Source organism: Delphinapterus leucas, chromosome 1, assembly GCF_059928025.1.
Source record: "Delphinapterus leucas isolate spDelLeu-1000000601 "Yukka" chromosome 1, BTC_Dleu_Yukka2, whole genome shotgun sequence".
Taxonomy (NCBI): domain Eukaryota; kingdom Metazoa; phylum Chordata; class Mammalia; order Artiodactyla; family Monodontidae; genus Delphinapterus; species Delphinapterus leucas.
The window spans coordinates 55,584,395-55,604,013 of NC_143129.1; the positions used below are offsets into that span (position 1 = coordinate 55,584,395).

A 19,619-nucleotide genomic window follows, 5' to 3' on the forward strand; every position below is an offset into this window, starting at 1 on the left:
TTACTGAATGCCTACTATCAGATATCGTTTTGAGTATTTTAAACACACTACTTTAACAGAGGCCCACAACTCTTTAATGTAAATATGATTTTCATTTTACCACTGAAGATCTGAAATTCAGAAAGGTTATTAAAGTATTATCTTGCCCAAGTATTGCTCATTCTGTGATCCACGCTTCTTTGAGAAAAAGACACATAGCCCACTATTTGGAGTGAAATCTTATTTTCTAAGATTTACCTCTAATTTTGGCCTCTCAATTTTCTGATACTCTTCCTTTCATTTCCAAAACTTTTCTAAACCATTAGATTTTTATATCAGGTGTGGTAACTAGCCTCTGAAATAACCCCCAATGATTCTTAACTCCTGGTAGTAATGCTCTTGTGCAATCCCCTCCCATACTAAATAGGACTGACCTCTATAACCAATAGAATATTGCATAAATGACAGTGTACTACTTCCAAGGCTAGGTCATAAAAGGCACTGTGTTTTTCATCTTATTCTCTCTTGGATTCCCCACTCTGGGGAAAGCCAGCCATGAAAAAACTGAAGCAGCCCTATGGAGAGGTCCAAGTGGTAAGGAACTGAGGCCTCCTGAAAAAAGCCAGCACAAATTTGTCAACCGTTCGAGTGTGCCATTCTAGAATCGGATCCAGCCCCAGGCAAGCCTTGAGATGACTGCAGCCTTGACTGGCATCTTGACGACAACCTCACAAAATATCCTTAGCCAGAATCACCCAGTTAAGCTGTTTCCAAACTCTTTACACACAGCAAGAGTGTAAGACAATTAATGTTTCTTATTGTTTCAGCAGTTTTAGGTAGTTTGTTATAGAGCAATAGATAATTAATACATGAGGCTAGATTTGAAAAACATTTTTATATCACAGAATGTAATGTTATTAGATCATAACCAACATCTCTGGCTTGTCTTGATCAAAGTACCTAAAATTTTTATTCCTATAAAGATACAAAAACTATGGAAAGAAAACTAAGACAATTTCAAGTAAGTGATTTATTTAGCAATAACAAGCAAAACTGCATTCCCATAAGCCACAGCCACCAACACTGTAATTTAACTTATACCCTTGAATGCCCTTGAGAAGTCACATAGCTGCACTTCTGAGCTGGGACGGAATAAATCTGATAGATTAAATCAGCATCCTCCTTGTCTAAGGATCCTATTCTGACAATAAAATAAAGCTGATAACAAATGCTCTTTTATAACTAATTAAATCTGTATGGCTCATTCTTACATTTACTATGGTAACAACTGTAAATTCTCTGAGGGCAGAGAGCAGTCTCACTTCAATTCTTATGGGCCACAGCATCTAGCACAGTACAAGTTCAAAGTACATTTGTCAATTGCACAGACTTTGTAACACAAAGCCTAAATATCCAAAATGAGCACATTAGTTAATTTTTTAAGTAACTATGTTATTTTTATTGAATTATTTTATAGCATTTCCAGTTTCATGAAATATCAAAATGCAAAGTCATTTCTTATTTTTCCTAATTTTCATTATCTTTTATTTCTACGTAAGATTCAAACCTCTTTCATTTACTAGCCACAAGAAAAGTTCTTAGTGTGTTTGGCTTCCAGCCCTCTTTAATATATAAGGTTTATACAGGTTGGTAAAACATGTCGAATTTTGACCAAATATAATAGTATGGCAACATAAAATTCTCACTCTGTTCTTAGTTTGCCCGTTTATCTGAAAGAAAACAAAAAAAGGAACCCAAAGGTTCTGCAATATACCTGTACACTTATAAAAATGGTTTCTAATCCATCAGTCTCAGACCACTTCATAGCTCCAATTTCAATACTGTAAAACCTTATAAACTAGGTATTCTCTGTAGGCTAAATAATGTTTCCCACAAATACATTACTACTTGTCAAAATACATGAAGGTATTTGTACTTAATAAAATACTACCATATTTCATCGAGTCTAAGATACCATCAATTGTTAAGACACACCATTAATTTATGTATCACTGCACCATTATTTTACGTACCATTAAGAAAGAAAAACATTACCAATTAACTATGTGACATCTGTAAAATGAATCTCAATTTCAAAGGTGTAGGAATGTGGAACAAGGAATGTGCATCTTAGAATCTACAAAATGCAGTAATTCATTTGGTCAAAATGTGGTTTCTCAAGCAATGGATTCTAAAAGTCCAGCTACCATCATTTGGTTTCCAAGAAATTTCATGACGTTGAAAGAGTCTTGTTATACTAAAAGATTGAGTACCAGCACCCTAAAATAAACATCTGCTGAATAAATGAATAAAAGTTACTCCTATGGCTTATTTTTAATGAAGACAGAAATTAACAGCTATACTTTATTGAAAAGTATCTTCTATAGGTCAGGCCCTTGCTGGCATTTTCATATATTATTATAGCTAATTCTCATAATAATCTTGAAAGGTAAATATTATCCCCATTTTGCATGCAAGAAAATTGAGGTTCAGAGAAATAAAATAACTGTTTTAAAGTCCACAGCCAATAAATGAGGGAAATGCAATTAAAGCAAAAAATTTAGATAAAATTAAAGCTACTTTCTCTTCTGCCTTCAAGATGAATGGATCCCATATATCCTCCAAAGAATCTTACTTTATCCTACTTATTCCTAAAGGTTCTATCCTATTTTCCTCACTCTGTTAACAGACAAATTTCTCAAATGAAAAGTACACATATGTTGTCTCAATGACTTTAACCTCTTAAAACCTGGAATAAAGTTAGCAGAAGACAATTTATGTTAAGAATTCACTAATGAGCAAGGTTTATCAAATCCAAAGGCCTATCCTTAATCCTCATTCTCATGAACCTGTCTACAAAGTATGTCACTGCTGATAGTCCATTTACCCTTAAGACCCTTAACTCCTATGACGTTTTTTCCAAGATTTCCTCTATGTCTCTATTTTTCTGCATTACATACTTTTCCTTAGTGAATTAATTCTTTAATTACTATCGCAATTGTAATAAATCTTATCTTTGATACAATTTTTCAAATTCCAGCTAGTACTTATCTCTACATATAGACATTTTGTGTATGAAATCAGCATACTTAAGATCTAATTTCATGAATTTACCACCCCCATAAGTAGCTATCCTCTACCAGTTTCCCTAGGTTTAAATCATTATATCAATATTAAATTCTTCCCTCCTTCAACCCCTATATCTGGCAGCTCATCCAGCTTCTGTTATTTAAAGTATAAATATCGAAGCACCTACATAAATCACTGTGCTAAGCAATAAAAAGAGATACGTTAAAACATGTTTAATAGGGACTTCCCTGGTGGTCCAGTACTTAAGACTCCATACTCCCAATGCAGGGTCACACGTTTGATCCCTGGTCAGGGAACTAAGATACCACATGCCGCACGGCGCAGCCAAAAAAAAAAAAAAAAGTTTAATGGTATTACTTTACCTTTACCAATAATATCTTTATTTAATTTCAAATACTAATGAGAAAAAAAGAGATCTAACTACTAAAATATTGTGTATGCTTGCAATTACACAACTTGGAAGGGAAGTGTTGCTTTTTTGTTTTGAATTTTTGAATTTTATTTTATTTATTTTTTTATACAGCAGGTTCTTATTAGTTATCCATTTTATACACATTAGTGTATATAGGTCAATCCCAAGAAGGTAGATGTTACTTTAATAGGATACTATGTGTTTAACAGGGCAGGTTCACAAAATATGCATTAAATTATTATTATTAATTATTGATATCATTGCTAAAATTTTTTAAACATAAAGTTGTTTAAACAATGTGGTGGCACAGTGGTTAAGAATCCACCTGCCAATGCAGGGGACACGGGTTCGAACCCTGGTCTGGGAAGATCCCACATGCCGCGGAGCAACTAAGCCCGTGTGCCACAACTACTGAGCCTGCACTCTACAGCCCACGAGCCACAACTACTGCGCCCGCGTGCCACAACTACTGAAGCCCGCGCTCCACAAGAGAAGCCACTGCAATGAGAAGCCCCCACACCACAATGAAGAGTGGTGGTCTTCACACCACTTCACACCACTTCACACACGCTCGCCACAACTAGAGAAAGCCCACGCACAGCAACAAAGACCCAGTGCAGCCAAAAATAAATAAATAAAATATTTATTTAAAACAAACAGAAACAAAAAAATGGTTTAATAAGTTTTCCTTACATAAAACCTATCATATTAAATAACATTGTCTCTAAAATGGAAGTAAGAAGGGTTAAGGAGGAATTTCAAAATTCTGCATTTGATAGTAATTTCTTTCCCTAAAACATTTTCTTCTCTAATACATTATGCTTACAAATCAATTCAGAAATTCTAATAAGGCTGTACAACAAAAGTGCAAAAGAAAAAGGAAAAAGTTACCAATTTTCTTCCCAGTTTTTCATCTCTACCGAAACCAAAGAAACTTTCAAAAATGTATACATTAACCTTTTTTTTCTTTCATAAATAACCATTAACAAGTAGTAACATAAACTTTCTGTTCTACGAAATACTAGCCTTTTTTAAAAAGGTAAAATTCTTTCAACTTCCATTTGTCCAGTAATTGAATAAACAGTCTAAGTTGTCTTTTCCTAGTTACAGTTTCACTGACCCCTTCTCCCCAACTGTGTCAAGAGTAAATAAATCAAATAAGATGCTGCTCAACTGTTAGTTTCAAACCCCTAGGGACAGCTATGTAATAATGGCTAATACTTATATAATACTTAACTATGTGTAGTAACTATTACACCTCCTGTCCTGTTTTCCAATGATTGACTCATTTCATTTCACATGATCCTCCAAAGTAAAAATTATCATTATCCCCAGTTTAAGGATAAGAGAATTGTGGCACAGAAAGTCTAAATGACTTGCCCAAGCTCACGGGGTTATTACAATTTCAATTTCAGTGGTCTCTAAATCAATCCATTTTCTAATTTCTGAATCTATCAGGAACTGAATTTTTGAAAGTCCATGATACTAAGCAAACAAATCTTAGAAAAAAGATTTTGCAATCCTCTTTAGCAAATAACTAATGGCAGCATAATTTGAAATTACTCATATTTCAAACAAGCTTATTCTACTCAAAAAGAAAGGCTTGGGCTTCCCTGGTGGCGCAGCGGTTGAGAGTCCGCCTGCCGATGCAGGGGACATGGGTTCGTGCCCCGGTGCGGGAAGATCCCACATGCCGCAGAGCGGCTAGGCCCGTGAGCCATGGCCGCTGAGCCTGCGCGTCGGGAGCCTGTGCTCCGCAACGGGAGAGGCCACAACAGTGAGAGGCCCGCATACTGAAAAAAAAAAAAAAAAAAAGAAAGGCTTAATCAAAAAATGTTTGAACTCTGTGATGAGAGGTGGTGACTCACCTGCTTATCAACAGTTTTGTTACCTGCTTTATACAAATACTGGAAAGACAGGAGAAAGAATATCATCTCAATTTTGTCATGAATGATCACATTAGAGCGTATTACATAAAACTAAGTAAAAGGCCTAACTCTGCATTCACTGAATAAACAAAACTAAAAGAATAAGACCAACTTCTCTAAATTGATACCAAAGTAATTCATTTCCAGAGCTTTAGCCACACTCTGTAGGGGATAAACATGAACTTTTCTTATTTTCTCCATTCACTGCCTTCAATCATGCTCTTCTGAATCTCTCCTTCTTATCCCTTAATGACATCTCAGGCAGATCCCATAGCCTTTCAGTTACATTTTGTTTTGTTGTTGCTTTTAAAGTTTCTAAATATGCCAGACACTGCCAGATGCTGGATACTAACAGGTATCTATGACTCTGCCTGACACACAGTAGGCTTTCAATAAGTCTAACATGATCAATCAATCAAATCTAAGATGCCACTAATGGTAATATACACCATTATTTTATGTGCTTCTAAGAATGAAAAAAAAAGTCCGCCAATTAATCTATGACAATTAATTATGAGACGTATCCTGATTTCAGACGTTAAAGTGTGGGAAAATTGATTAAATAAGGTATTAATTCAAGCTCTTACTATTTTTGGCTCTACTATTTGGTTTTCCTGTCTTTGGTCTTGGTCTCTCCAACGCATCCTCTAGGATCTAAACTACACTCTCACTTTGCACTGATCCTTCTCCCCAGTCTCTTCTTTAAAATCCTTAATGGTTCACAACAAGAAACATTTAAACACCTCAGCATGGTATTTGAGGCCCTTCACCCCTTGATCCCTCCCAGTCCACCTTTCCAAATCACACTATCACCTCTCCAACATACCCACTAAACCAGATTTCACTAATATGTTTGGATACTTCCACCCATCTATGCCTTTGTTCAATTTTACCCTATCTGCCTAGGATGACGCCAGTGCCCTGTCCCCTCTTCACCATGTCATCAAACCCTACTCAATCTCTAAGTACCCAGTTCAAACACTACCTCTGTGAAAGCTTTTAAGATAAATACCTTTGATCTCCAGAGCAAAATCAATTGGCCATTCCTCTACAACATAATCACAATATACTACGATTAGGAGACGACCCAAGTTATGAGCTCCTCTAGGACAGGGGCTTACCTATTTTTACCTCACCAGTCCCTTGAGTGATCCTGACCATGTAACACCATGTTAAGAATCCAGGTTCTGGGGCTTCCGTGGTGGTGCAGTGGCTAAGAATCTGCCTGCTAATGCAGGGGACAAAGGCTCGACCCCTTGTCTGGAAGACCCCACATGCTGCAGAGCAGCTAAGTCCGTGCACCACAACGACTGAGCCTGCGCTCTAGAACCCACGAGCCACAACTACAGAAGCCCACACACCTAGAGCTCGTGCTCCACAACAAGAGAAGCCACCGCAACGAGAACCCCGAACACCTCAACGAAGAGTAGCCCCTGCTCACTGAAACTAGAGAAAGCCCGCACGCAGCAATGAAGACCCAACACAGCCAAAAATAAATAAGTAAATAAACTTACAAAAAAGAATCCAGGTTCTGAAATAAGACAAACCTGTGTCTGAATTCGGGTTTTAACCATTCACTACCTATGTGACCTTGGGCAGTCTACTCAATCCAAGGCTCAGCGACTTCTTAAAACAGGGATAACAAAACCTACCTTAGAGGGTAAGGATTAAATGTAAAATGCCTGGCACAATGGAAACACTCAATAAACATTGGCTGTTATTATCATCATCATTGTTTTATTATTTTTTTAAAAAAAGGAAAGGGACACTCATGAATACTTAACGAATTGGTTTAATACATATTCTAATCTCCTCTAGTCAGATGTGCCCTGACTTTGGCTTGGCAGCATGTTATAAGAGATGGGGAGATGGGGGTCAGGGGGGAGGGGAGGTGCTCTTCATGTACATGTAACCTGTGTTAACATTCAAACCGATATGCTACAGAGAAATGCCCAAATGATTTTTCAACTTTCCTGAGTCTTGCTCTCATCTCTACCTAACTCCTCAAGCCTTACCATAATTCCTCAGTCCTGTCTCCTCACCTACAATAGGTTTCTACCTAGATGGGGCAATGGCTAATTTTCTGTAGTTGAGTAAACAACATTTTTAAGGTTTAAGTCTCTTAACTTACTTAGTCTTTTAACTGACACACACACAAACTATTTGAGGTCGTTAATGTGAACTAATGGATTAGGTTCAGATAAATGTTATTAACAGAGTATTTAAGTAATCATTAACAAGAACATTTAAATTTATATGGGCTCTTACAAAGAAAATTTATTCTTAAAATTAAAAGTAAAGAAATGTTTATATGGCAGTGATAAGCCTCAGCAAGGTATAGCAGTGAGCAGGAGGTCAATACTTTTATTCCAGGCTCTCCTATCAGCTAGTTGTGAGACTGACCACATTATCTTGGCCCTTCTGTCCTCGATTTATTCATCTGTGAAACAGAGGGCTTGAGAAGGTCTTTTTCAACTCTAAAACTAATTCTAGTATTAAAAATTAAATTTCCATTACAGAAGTGAAAAGAACTAAAACTAGATAGTCTCTGAAAACTCAAAGGATTCACTTAAGCTATTCAAACATACTTAGGAATGCACATGTGAATTTCACCCCAATTTTTAAAAAAGAAAAGAATATGAAGGCACAGTCTATAACTGAAATGAATGCAAGTTACAAGTAACCAAGGAGAACTAATTTATTTCAAAACCATATAATTGTTCCCACCTGAATTTCTTACTGTATATAAAAAGGACAATTTATTAATAAAAATATCACAGATAACAGGAGTAATACCTAAAATCAACAAAGCCATTTTCCAAGAAAATATGAACTGGACAAGCCCAGGCGGACAAAATTTGAGGCTCAGTTTCCCTCACAAAGATACTGTTAACCTAGCATTAACTAAATAATTTTAATAGCAAATATAGGCATAGGCATTGTCTAAGTACTTTTCATATTTTAATTCATATAATCCTCACAAAAGTCCTGTAACTAGAGTGAAGTAAGTCAGAAAGAGAAAAACAAATACCATATGCTAACACATATATATGGAATAAAAAAAATGGTTCTGAAGAACATAGGGGCAGGACAGGAATAAAGACGCAGCTTAGAGAATGGACTTGAGGACACGGGGAGGGGGAAGGGTAAGCTGGGACAAAGTGAGAGAGTGGCATGGACATATATACTCTACCAAATGTAAAATAGATAGCTAGTGGGAAGCAGCCACATAGCCCAGGGAGATCAGCTCAGTGCTTTGTGACCACCTAGAGGGGTGGGATAGGGAGGGTGGGAGGGAGGCTCAAGAGGGAGGGGATATGGGGATATATGTATACGTAGAGCTGATTCACTTTGTTATAAAGCAGAAACTAACACAACATTGTAAAGCAATTATACTCCAATAAAGATGTTTTTAAAAAGTCCTGTAACTACTATTACTGTCCCGATTATACAAATAAGGAAACTGAAGCACAGAGAGGTAGAATGACTTGCCTGAGGCCACTCAGCTAGTAAACTGTCCAGATGGAAAATGAACCTAGGCAGTCTGGCTTCAGAGTTTCTTCTCTGTATGCGTTATTGACATATAAGCATATGATGCAAAATAGTTAATAAAATGAATCAGCGTGATTGTGTTCACTCAGCCACTAACCAAGCCATGTGTCCTTGAATCACAACCTCTCTGGACCTCATTTCCCACTCAAGTAAAAAAGGGAATTGGACTTAATTAATATCTGAAATTCCTTACAGGTCTAACATTCCATGGTCTATGGAATGATCTAAAAGCCAAAAGCCACGACTGTGGCATAGCAACAGCTATATCCGCTGTTCTTTATCTTCCTCTTCTTACACTTATCATTATATCTCATTATTTTTTTCTTATGGCTCATCTTTATAAGGTCCTCTATTTAACAGCTGCCTACCTCATAATAGTTACACTGATAATCTTGAGGAAAAAATAAATTAACACAGGTGAACTCTGACCTCCAGACCATACTCTACTACCTCCAAACCATGTAGACTGAGACCTGGGACTAAAAATAGACCAGCCATTACTTCAGCAGGTGCTGGAGAACAGGTAAGACTACGCCTAAATGTACTTACGTATAAATGGATGCATTTATTTATTTTTCATAAAGCAGTATGATGTAGGAATTAAAAGCAGGGGCTCTTTCAGTCTCATCTCTGCTAACCACAATTAGCAGTTTCAACATAATCAGTTACTTAATGGCTCTAAGACTCAGGTTCCCCATCTACAAACAGAACTAACATAACAACCTACCTAAACAGCTTGCTATAAAGAGAAAACATTTTTAAAGTAATGTCACAGTGACTGACAAAATAAGCACTCAAAAAATAACAGCTGATGGGGATTCCCTGGTGGCGCAGTGGTTGGGAGTCCGCCTGCCGATGCAGGGGACACGGGTTTGTGCCCCGGTCTGGGAGGATCCCACAAGCCGTGGGGCGGCTGGGTCCGTGAGCCTTGGCCGCTGGGCCTGCGCGTCCAGAGCCTGTGCTCCGCAACGGGAGAGGCCGAAGCAGTGAGAAGCCCGCATACCACAAAAATAAAAATAAAATTAAATAAATAACAGCTGTTGTTCCTGCTACTGCTACTGTTACTGGCACTGTTACTGCCACCACTGTTATTTACAATTCGCATATAAAAAAGCAAGAGTTCCAAAGTGTGACAAATTTGATTTCAAATTCTGGCTCTACTACTTACTAGATGTGTGGCATGAACAAATTGACTAGTCTCTCTAAGCCTGGGTTTCCTCATCAGTAAAATGGAGATAATAAATCATCTATCTCACAAAACTGTTGTGAAGATTAAATGAAGTAACATACTGATGACACCTGGTTCCTAACTGGTCAATAAATGTTAATTCCTTTCTCCTTAATGACAAAATGACCACATTTCCACTAATTCAATTCAAAGAAGAGAGAATGAAAGTGGGAATCTCAGGAAAGACAACTTTCTTTTCTCTATCATCCTGTGCAGGGGGGATATACCAGAGAATCCTCACTTATGGGATTTCCTTTATCCTCTTATGTGCTTCCTAAGACTAGAGAGCTTTTTCTCAGGCCATCTCCAAACGTTCTGAAAGGAGTCCTGTGCTCTAAGGCAGCAACTCTCAGAAACCCTTTCAGGGGACCCAAAAGGTCAAAACTATTTTCATAATAATACTACAACTTCATGTGCTTTTTTCACTCTCATTCTTTCATGAGTACACAGTGGAGTTTTCCAGAGGCTAAATGAAATGTGATGTCATGTCTCTGATGGCTAGTAGTGGTGTGCTTGTATACTCTTGTGTTTCAGACATTTCTTAGTTTTAATTTCTAATGTAGCATATTATCAATAGACATTGAAATCCTCAATAATTTTTAAGAGTTTCAAATGGTCCCAAGACCAAAGAGTTAAAGGACTTCTCTTAGGTATAGAAAAAGCACACAAAGCACTTGGATTACTGTGAATTACAACTTTACCAATTTAGCTTAAATAAGTAATTCACACAATAATTTAAAAGCTTCTCATTTTCCTGTATGATTACATTTCACTCTTCAATCTTCAAAAAAATCACTTGTTCACTAATTATTTATGACTATTCAGTGACAGAACTGGGTCTAAGGACTTACATCTCCTTATTCATGGTCTACAGTCTTTCCAAATACTGCAGGTCATCTTCAATAAGGAATGACTATGTTTTCTTAATCAACATACTGTCCCTCCTGTTACAGACAATATGAAAATTGTAAGTTATGCTTACAGCAGGTTAATTAAACTTTCCTCTGACCTATAATAAACAACTTTTTAAGGATTTTCTGATCAGTCCCCATAGATACCACACCTGCCTAGTGATGGGAAGAAACAGGTAACCAAATTTCTTCCTATAAACAAATTAAATTTAAAGGCATATAACATAAAACGTTTGAAAAGCCAGGGAGAATTCATCCATATTATGAATCCATATTATTTACACAAGTGATCCAAATTTCACCATGTTCCAAGTCCACAATCTACAATTTTCCCTTTCTACACCATTTTTAATTTTGAAAGCACTATGCTGACTAAAATATAAAACCAAACACACACATACACACACACACACACACACACACACACACACGAATACTGTTTATTGGGACTTCCCTGGTGGCACAGTGGATAAGAATCTGCCTGCCAATGCAAGGGACACGGGTTCGATCCCTGGTCCAGGAAGATCCCACATGCCACGGAACAAGTAAGCCCGTGCATCACAACTACTGAGTCTGCACTCTAGAGCCCACAAGCCACAACTACTGAGCCCATGTGCCACAACTACTGAAGCCCACACACCTAGAGCCCACGCTCCACAACAAGAGAAGCCACCACAATGAGAAGCCCGTGCACTGCAATGAAGAGTAGCCCCCGCTCACCGCAACTAGAGAAATCGCACGCAGCAACGAAGACCCAATGCAGCCAAAAATAAATAAATAAATAAATTTATAAAAAATAAAATACTGCTTTTTGTTTTTTTCTATGTTTAAGACAACAAAAGAGCTAGAATTTAATGACAAATCTATCAGCCTATAGGACATAATAGAGCCCCTATAAATATTTGTTGAATGAATGAATAATTTTTTAAGGCATTTGTTCATGAACATTGTCTACTTGGCTTCTTTTAAAGATTTTTTTTTTAAATGTGGACCATTTTTTTTAAAGTCTTTATCGAATTTGTTACAATACTGCTTCTGTTTTATGTTTTTGTTTTTTGGCCGCGAGGCATGTGGGACCTTAGCTCCCTGACCAGGGATCGAACCCACACCCCCTGCACTGGAAGGTGAAGTCTCAACCACTGGACCGCAAGGGAAGGCCCTACTTGGCTTCTTTTAGCATTTACTAGGTAAGGGGAAGAACTGAAAAGGAAAATACAACTGGGCAAGAATCCTAGTGAATTCTGACAATCTCTCAATCCCAAAGGCCAATTAAATACCAAGCAACCCACAAACCACCTGCAGTTAAGCTATACAACTTGAGAAAAATCTTCCAAACTTTTTTTATGTCATATCACTATTAAAAAAAAGGGGGGGCTTCCCTGGTGGCACAGTGGTTGAGAGTCCGCCTGCCGATGCAGGGGACACAGGTTCGTGCCCCGGTCCGGGAGGATCCCGCATGCCGCGGAGCGGCTGGGCCCTTGAGCCATGGCCGCTGGGCCTGCGCATCTGGAGCCTGTGCTCCGCAACGGGAGAGGCCACAGCAGTGAGAGGCCCGCATACCGCAAAAAAAAAAAAAAAAAAAAGTTTACTATGCGCCTCCAATATATGTACGTTTGTTTATAAATTATCTCCTTCTACAACTGTGTACATTATAAAACTCAGAACTTTTTTAAGTGGAAGTTTTAAAAGATGAGACAATAATAAAATAAATAATTTAAACTTTCATTTGTGAATAATGTGAAAATATTTTTAATTTCTCTTAAGAAATTATCAATAACAATACTTTTAAAGAACAACCTAACAGAAAAAGTACATTACTTTTTAAAATCTTAGTTTTTAGTATCTCAAAGGCCTAGTTCAAACTTCAGGATTCACCTAATTTTGAAACTTGATTATAATGGCTATAAGCTGGAAAACAGACCTCACAAAGGCAGAAAACTAATACATAACATATATTTAGGGTGTTCACTGTGGATGACAAAGGATGTAAAATCTTATTTCAAAGAATTATCTTAATTATTTTGAAACTTTTTGGCAAACGTCTTGTCAGGTCTATTAAATACCATTGTTTTTTCTGTAATTTGGCTGACAAAAAGCTAGTACTAGAAGTAGAATTGTGAGCTCTGCCATTTTCTTGTTGTTCACATGTGCTTGCATTATGCTGTTATGGCTGGTACTGCTGTTGAGGCTTCTTTACAAGAGTCTTTTTAAGTCACATCCATTTTATAAGAGTTAGTTTAGTCAAAACTAAATAATATCCATAAATTCATCTTAACTATGCACCCATAAACTGGATTAATTGCTATTTGCTGAAAGTGAACAAACAAGTGAGAAAACTATTAGCAATTCTTGTCTCTCTTTCCCTCAGACTACCTCCTAAAAAAGGTCATTGCATCAATCCATTTATTCAATATAAGTAAAATTTCATTTCTTCTTGTCATATGCATAAAAATGAATATAATCAAGCCTTCTAAAACTACCTTCTCTTACTCCATGGGAGTGTTGGGTACTCTCCTTTGGGGGCTATGATGCAAATACACTTGCAACATCTAGCCAGCACAACTCAATCAGTCTCAAATGCTTTTCAGATTAGGACTGGATTTGAAGTCAGGACTGATTTTCCATGGTCACCTCGGGTCAAGTAAGTCTTATGTTCTTAGGATCTGGGCCTTCACTCAAAAACTGATCCAAAACCAACCTTCAGGGATGGATGGACAAGTATAATCTTTCCAGGACACTTAACCTAACGTACTTTATTATACAAAGATAATAAAGAACAGTAATAACTTCCTGTTTTATACAACATTCATTCACTCACTTAAGAAACATTTGTATATGCCAGGCATCTTACTGCCATACTCATTTACAAATGTTATTTTAAATATGCTATATTGTACTTTCATTTGCCGAAGTGCCTAAAAGAAGAAGTGTGGTTTGTGCCCCATCGGGTGGCCAAACTGGAAATTTCAAACAAGTTCCAGCAAGGCAAGTTAACCGTAACTAATCAACATAATACCTTTGGGAAATTGAAGCCTGCAACACAAGTGTTCTCATGGGAGAGTTCTATAAATGAAAATCACAATAATGTTATGGCAATGTTTCCTTACACTTGAAAATAAGGGATATGCAGTTTATGGAAAATCCCTTCCCAAATCTTGCAACAAAAAATTAAACCATAACCATCACTTTTTACTTAAGTTAAATAAAAGCTTCACTGGGTCAGCTTTCCAGTCACAGATTAAAATATCATTTAAATTATTTGAAAGGAGACTATTAATTTAAAAGGATGACATTAATAGTAATGCTTTAAGTTCTGTCCTCTTCATATGTAAAACATAATGAAACCATAAAAATGTACAGAAATTTGGAGCTATATGGGTCCTTAGAAAATAGAGGGCTGTGAGCTTAGAAACCATCAAGTCCAGTTCTCTCACTTTACAGATGAAGAACCTAAAGCCCAGAAAGAGGAAGTGATTTCATCAGGGTCACACAGTGTGGGTGACCTGACTCCCAATGCTTACACATCTGTGCTCAAGAGACTAGCTATCTATATATGATCCTGGACAAATAAATAACTTAACCTTTCTGAGTTTCCTTGCCTGAAAAGCAAGGAGGCAGATAATCTCTCAATTCCCTTTTAACTCTAAAGTCCTGAAATTTAGATACCTCATTATTTTAGTACCTTACAAAACTACAGCGTACACTGAAAAAACCATTCCTGGTTCCTGAGAAACCAAAGCAGCACAGGACCCTAGGGAAGAAAATACAAGTCAGCAGCCTAAGGCACCAAATATATTTGCTTCTTTTGCTAATATTCTGTAAAATATTAACATGGTCATACTAGCCTATTTGGTTGAAACTGGTCTAAATTAATTTTGATTAATCAATTACAGAACTCTAAAATATACAATCACTGATACTAAATTTTAAAAAGTACTCTTTGGGGCTTCCCTGGTGGCGCAGTGGTTAAGAATCCGCCTGCCAACGCAGGGGACACGGGTTCGAGCCCTGGTCCAGGAAGATCCCACATGCTGTGGAGCAACTAAGCCCGTGCACCACAGCTACTGAGCCTGTGCTCTGGAGACCGCGAGCCACAACTACTTAAGTCTGCGTGCCTAGAGACTGTGCTCTGCAACAAGAGAAGCCACTGCAATGAGAAGCCCACACACCGCGACAAAGAGTAGCCCCCACTCACGGCAACCAGAGAAAGCCCGCATGCAGCAACAAAGACCCAACGCAGCCAAAAATAAATAAATTAAAAGAAAAAAAGTACTCTTATAAAGCTTTATTGATGTCTTATCCTATATGCCAAGATTTACACTCAAATAGATTATTGGAAACAGGGATAGTAGTCTCTTCCCATTTGTGTTTGTTGTTTGTAAAAACTATTCACAAATGGATCAAACTGATTTTCTTTATATGGTTTCTCCATGTTGCTCTATTCTTTTATGCTCTGTTATTCTGCCCATGAAGACCAAGTCTGTGAACGCCACAATTCATTTTTAAATTAGAAACTGATAATTTTCAGGATATTGATGGATCACTAACAATAATTTTAACAATCCAAAAAATGAAATCCATTAAAAGTTAAATCAAAAACCTATGGGGGTGGGCTTCCCTGGTGGCGCAGTGGTTGAGAGTCCGCCTGCCGATGCAGGGTACACGGGTTCATGCCTCGGTCCGGGAGGATCCCACATGCCGCGGAGCGGCTGGGCCCGTGAGCCATGGCCGCTGGGCCTGCGCATCCAAAGCCTGTGCTCCGTGGCGGGAGAGGCCACAGCAGTGAGAGGCCCGCATACCGCAAAAAAAGCAAACAAACAAAAAAAACCTATGAACTGGGACTTCCCTGGTAGTGCAGTGGTTAAGAATCCGCCTGCCAATGCAGGAGACACGGGTTCAAGCCCTGGTCTGGGAAGATCCCACATGCCGCGGAGGAACTGAGGCCGTGCGCCACAACTGCGGAGTCTTTTCTCTGGAGCCCGCAATCCACAACTACTGAGGGCACGTGCCTGGAGCCCGTGCTCCGCAACAAGAGAAGCCACCACAATGAAAGGCTCACGCACCGCAACGAAGCTGCACATCGCAGCTAGAGAGAGCCCGCACACAGAGGTGAAGACCCAACACAGCCACTAAATAAATTAAATTAATTTTTAAAAATACAAAAAACCTATGAACTACAACAGAACTTGAAAAGCTCTGGCCCTATATTCTTATTTTATGAAAGAGGAAAGAACCCTGGAAAGGCAAAAAGACTGTCCCCATGGCCTCATGATGAACATGTACAAGAACTACATGTGTGGTTGTGTGACCGTGTGTACACAATAATACATATAATCAGAGATGTAAAACAACATTTTCAGCTTCAACCTAATTCTCTGCTTATTTCAAGTAAAATTTAATATAGCAAAATGACATAAAACCAAAGAAGCTGAACAGTTCATAGTCGTTCACAGCACTAGAAAGCAGCCTACACAAGAAATCAGGAGTAATACACCCAAATTTCATCACCAGTACTTGAAAAACAAATTCAAGTGTCTGGTCTACTAAGTGTTTCAAGAGCATCATCTTCACATATGAGAAACATGTTACTGCATTATGAGAAGGTTCTTTTCTCTAGCAAATGCTAACATCTTTTATGATGTCCTTTTTTCCCCAAAGTTTTAAGCTGCCAAAATTCCTAGACTCTAAAGACACTTATTTATGCCCCTTTAACTATTTTTAAAGGAACAGCACCAGCTCTTGAGAAATAGTATACAACACACAGACCCCAACCCTATAAAAAATGTCTTCAATGGCTCCAATTCACAAAGAAAAGTGCTCCTTATTAATTTTGCCTACCAAACAATGAGCTTTTCCACAACAGGAGTCACATAGTAGGGACCTCTGCAGAATAAAATTTCAACAGTTAATGAATTTTTCAAAAAATAATTTCTAATTGGCCTAGGAAAGATAATGCAGTCACACATATGAAATGTGTTCCTCTCCTCTCTGACCAAACTAAAGTAACCATTTAGGACTAATGTCCAAATGGAGTATGTGAATGAAGAGTCCCAGAATGACTCCAGCCACAAAGCTGACATTATAAATCAAGAGGTAATTTCATCTTCAAACTAAATCTTATGCTTCTCCTTCCAGCCCCAGAAACTGTATTCCAGATTAATACAATTCTATGAAACAGTTAAGTGCTGTAATACTTAAAATGAATCATAGCATACAATCAGCCACTATTACTTCTCCCCAAATGAAGCATTCCATACTATATAACAAGTATAAGATGTTGCTTCAGCATGCTGTGTTCTATGAAGAACTAGCAGTGGTGCTGAAAATTACTACTAGAAAGATGAAAGACCAATACCTTCCTTTCAATAAAAACCATCATCTGGACTCTAGCCAAGGTTTTAAAACTGACCAAATGTTATTAGAAACAATAAATCAAAAACTCTACAGGCTGAAAAGCTAATCCCTTATTTCATTCTTACAAAATGTAGCCACAAAACACTACAAGAAAATTAAGTGAAAAGAAAGCATTCATAATTTTAGGCCTTTCACTTCTGGCAATACTCAAATACTGTATGTTACAAGGTGAATTTATTTTACAATCTTCAAGGTTGTTTAACCTACTTACATCCCTTTCCTTTTCTTCAATTATTACAACTGTTATACGAATAAATAAACCCGCGTTGTTGCCTAAACATCCTATCAATGAACTTAAAACAGAAATTAAATAGAAAATCGAAATATCTCAATTTATAAAACCTAGCTAGAATATTCGTGTTCATATTGATTTTATACTCTTTGTTCCTGCACATAACATAGATGTGAATTCCTGGAGGTTACAGATTAAGTCTTTCTCTATCCAGGAGCTGAACTGCCAGCCACTGAGAATAACCTATTGCAATGCTTAAAGCCCTTCAGTTATCTTGGCTTCTGAAAATATAAATGAGCTCGTTATCTTCACTTTTCTTTTTATTAGTGTAAGGTTCCTTATCACTATCTATTAAATACCCTTCAGGAGCTGTTATCACAGAAATTAAGGGTGAGGAGGGCCATGATTTCTGTAATAACACAGGTATGTTTTCAAAGTACATTGTTTACAAGATGGTACTTTTCTCCCTAGCTAACAAAAATTTTAGGAAAGAAAACCTTAAAATTTTAATAATTCCCTTCTCTTTCTTCCTTCCTCTTCCCCTTCACTCCATTCCAAAACAACAGAAGAGCCAAAACCAAAGATATGATTACTTTATATACTTCATTAAATTAGTGAAAAAACGAATCACCGTCTTTTTATCAAAACAAAATAGTTGATTACGATACGTTTGCATACTGTAACCACCGCATGTGTGATACACATTTAAATCAAGTTTCAACGCTGTTACAAAGCCTTTGTCAACAGTGGGCAAGTGGGGGAAAGCTGAAGGGCTCTGTGGAATGAAGGAAATCACTAGAGGGGCTTATCTGGGAAGAGAAGGATTCCTTGGTGAGAGGTGAGCAGAGAGAAACAAGACCTAACCTTGGCGAGGGGGCGCTCGCCCAGGGTGGGAACCAGAGGTCAGGGTGAGCGGGAGGAGGGGATTAGCGCGGAACCGCCGCGACCCCAGACTACCCTTACACCCCGACTCCCCCACCTGCGGCTCGCCCTCCCACCACCATTCCCCAGCCCCGACCGGCTGTGCCGTCCCTCCCGGTCCGCCGCCCGCATATCCGTTACTCCGGCGGCAGCGGGGCTGCGGGGGAGGGGAAGGTCAGCGGGGCCCGGAGGGGGCCGGCCGCGGCGGGGATGCCGCAGTGGCTCCCCGCCGCACCGGGTCAAAGTCCGCGGGGAAGCAGCAGGAGCGGAAGGCGGCGGTGGAGGTCGGGACTGGCGAGATGGTGGCCCCTCCGAGTCCTCCCACTACCCGGCCGCTGCCGGTACCTCATACTGGATGTATTGCTTCCTCCACTCGGGAGTGATGTGCGCGGAGAGGTGCTCGGCGAACTTCATCCTGCCGTCTCCCCCTCACTCCCACTCGGATCCAGCAGTTACAGGCGGCGGCGGCGGCGGCAACAGCGACTCCGACTCCTCCCCACATGGGCCCCGGCGCGGCGCGGCGATGCGCTTCTCTCCTCCTCCGCCGCCGCCGAGGTCTCCTCAGAGCCGCCCTCCCGCCATCTTCCTCCTCCTCTCCATAGCCCCGCCCCGCCCCGCCCTCTATACGTCATCGCCATGGTAACCGCCTACGCGCACCGACGAAGGGGGCGGAGTAAGGGGCGGGCTTTGTGTACATTTCTCAAGTCTCCGCCCCTTCTGGGCCGGACGTGCTGAAGGCACCTCCCCTGACCTCTTACGTCTGGCGCCTGTGGGCCTTACAGCTGCTCTTTACCGCCAGCCTGGGAAGCAGCAGTGCTGTTATTGCAATTAATATTAATACTGTAGCAACAATAATCCACACAATACGTTTATATTTTCAAAGATTTGTGCAGGGCTTCTGTGGTGGCGCAGTGGTTAAGAATCTGCCTGCCAATTCAGGAGACACATGTTC

The 19,619-nt window shown here is 39.0% G+C and overlaps 1 protein-coding gene across 2 annotated transcripts in view; it reads right to left on the minus strand.

Moving 5' to 3' along the window:
- XPR1 (xenotropic and polytropic retrovirus receptor 1) overlaps nt 1-19,267 on the minus strand; it is a 193,210-nt gene extending 173,943 nt beyond the window's left edge. The window contains exon 1 of one of the 2 annotated variants that reach the window (XM_089910376.1): nt 19,020-19,267. In XM_089910376.1, the coding sequence (XP_089766502.1) occupies nt 19,020-19,169 (150 nt within the window). In that variant the 5' untranslated portion in view covers nt 19,170-19,267. Of the gene's footprint in view, nt 1-19,012 lie in introns of both variants that reach the window. The other variant, XM_022556613.2, reaches the window with a different exon arrangement.
- Nucleotides 19,268-19,619: the final 352 nt, after the last annotated feature.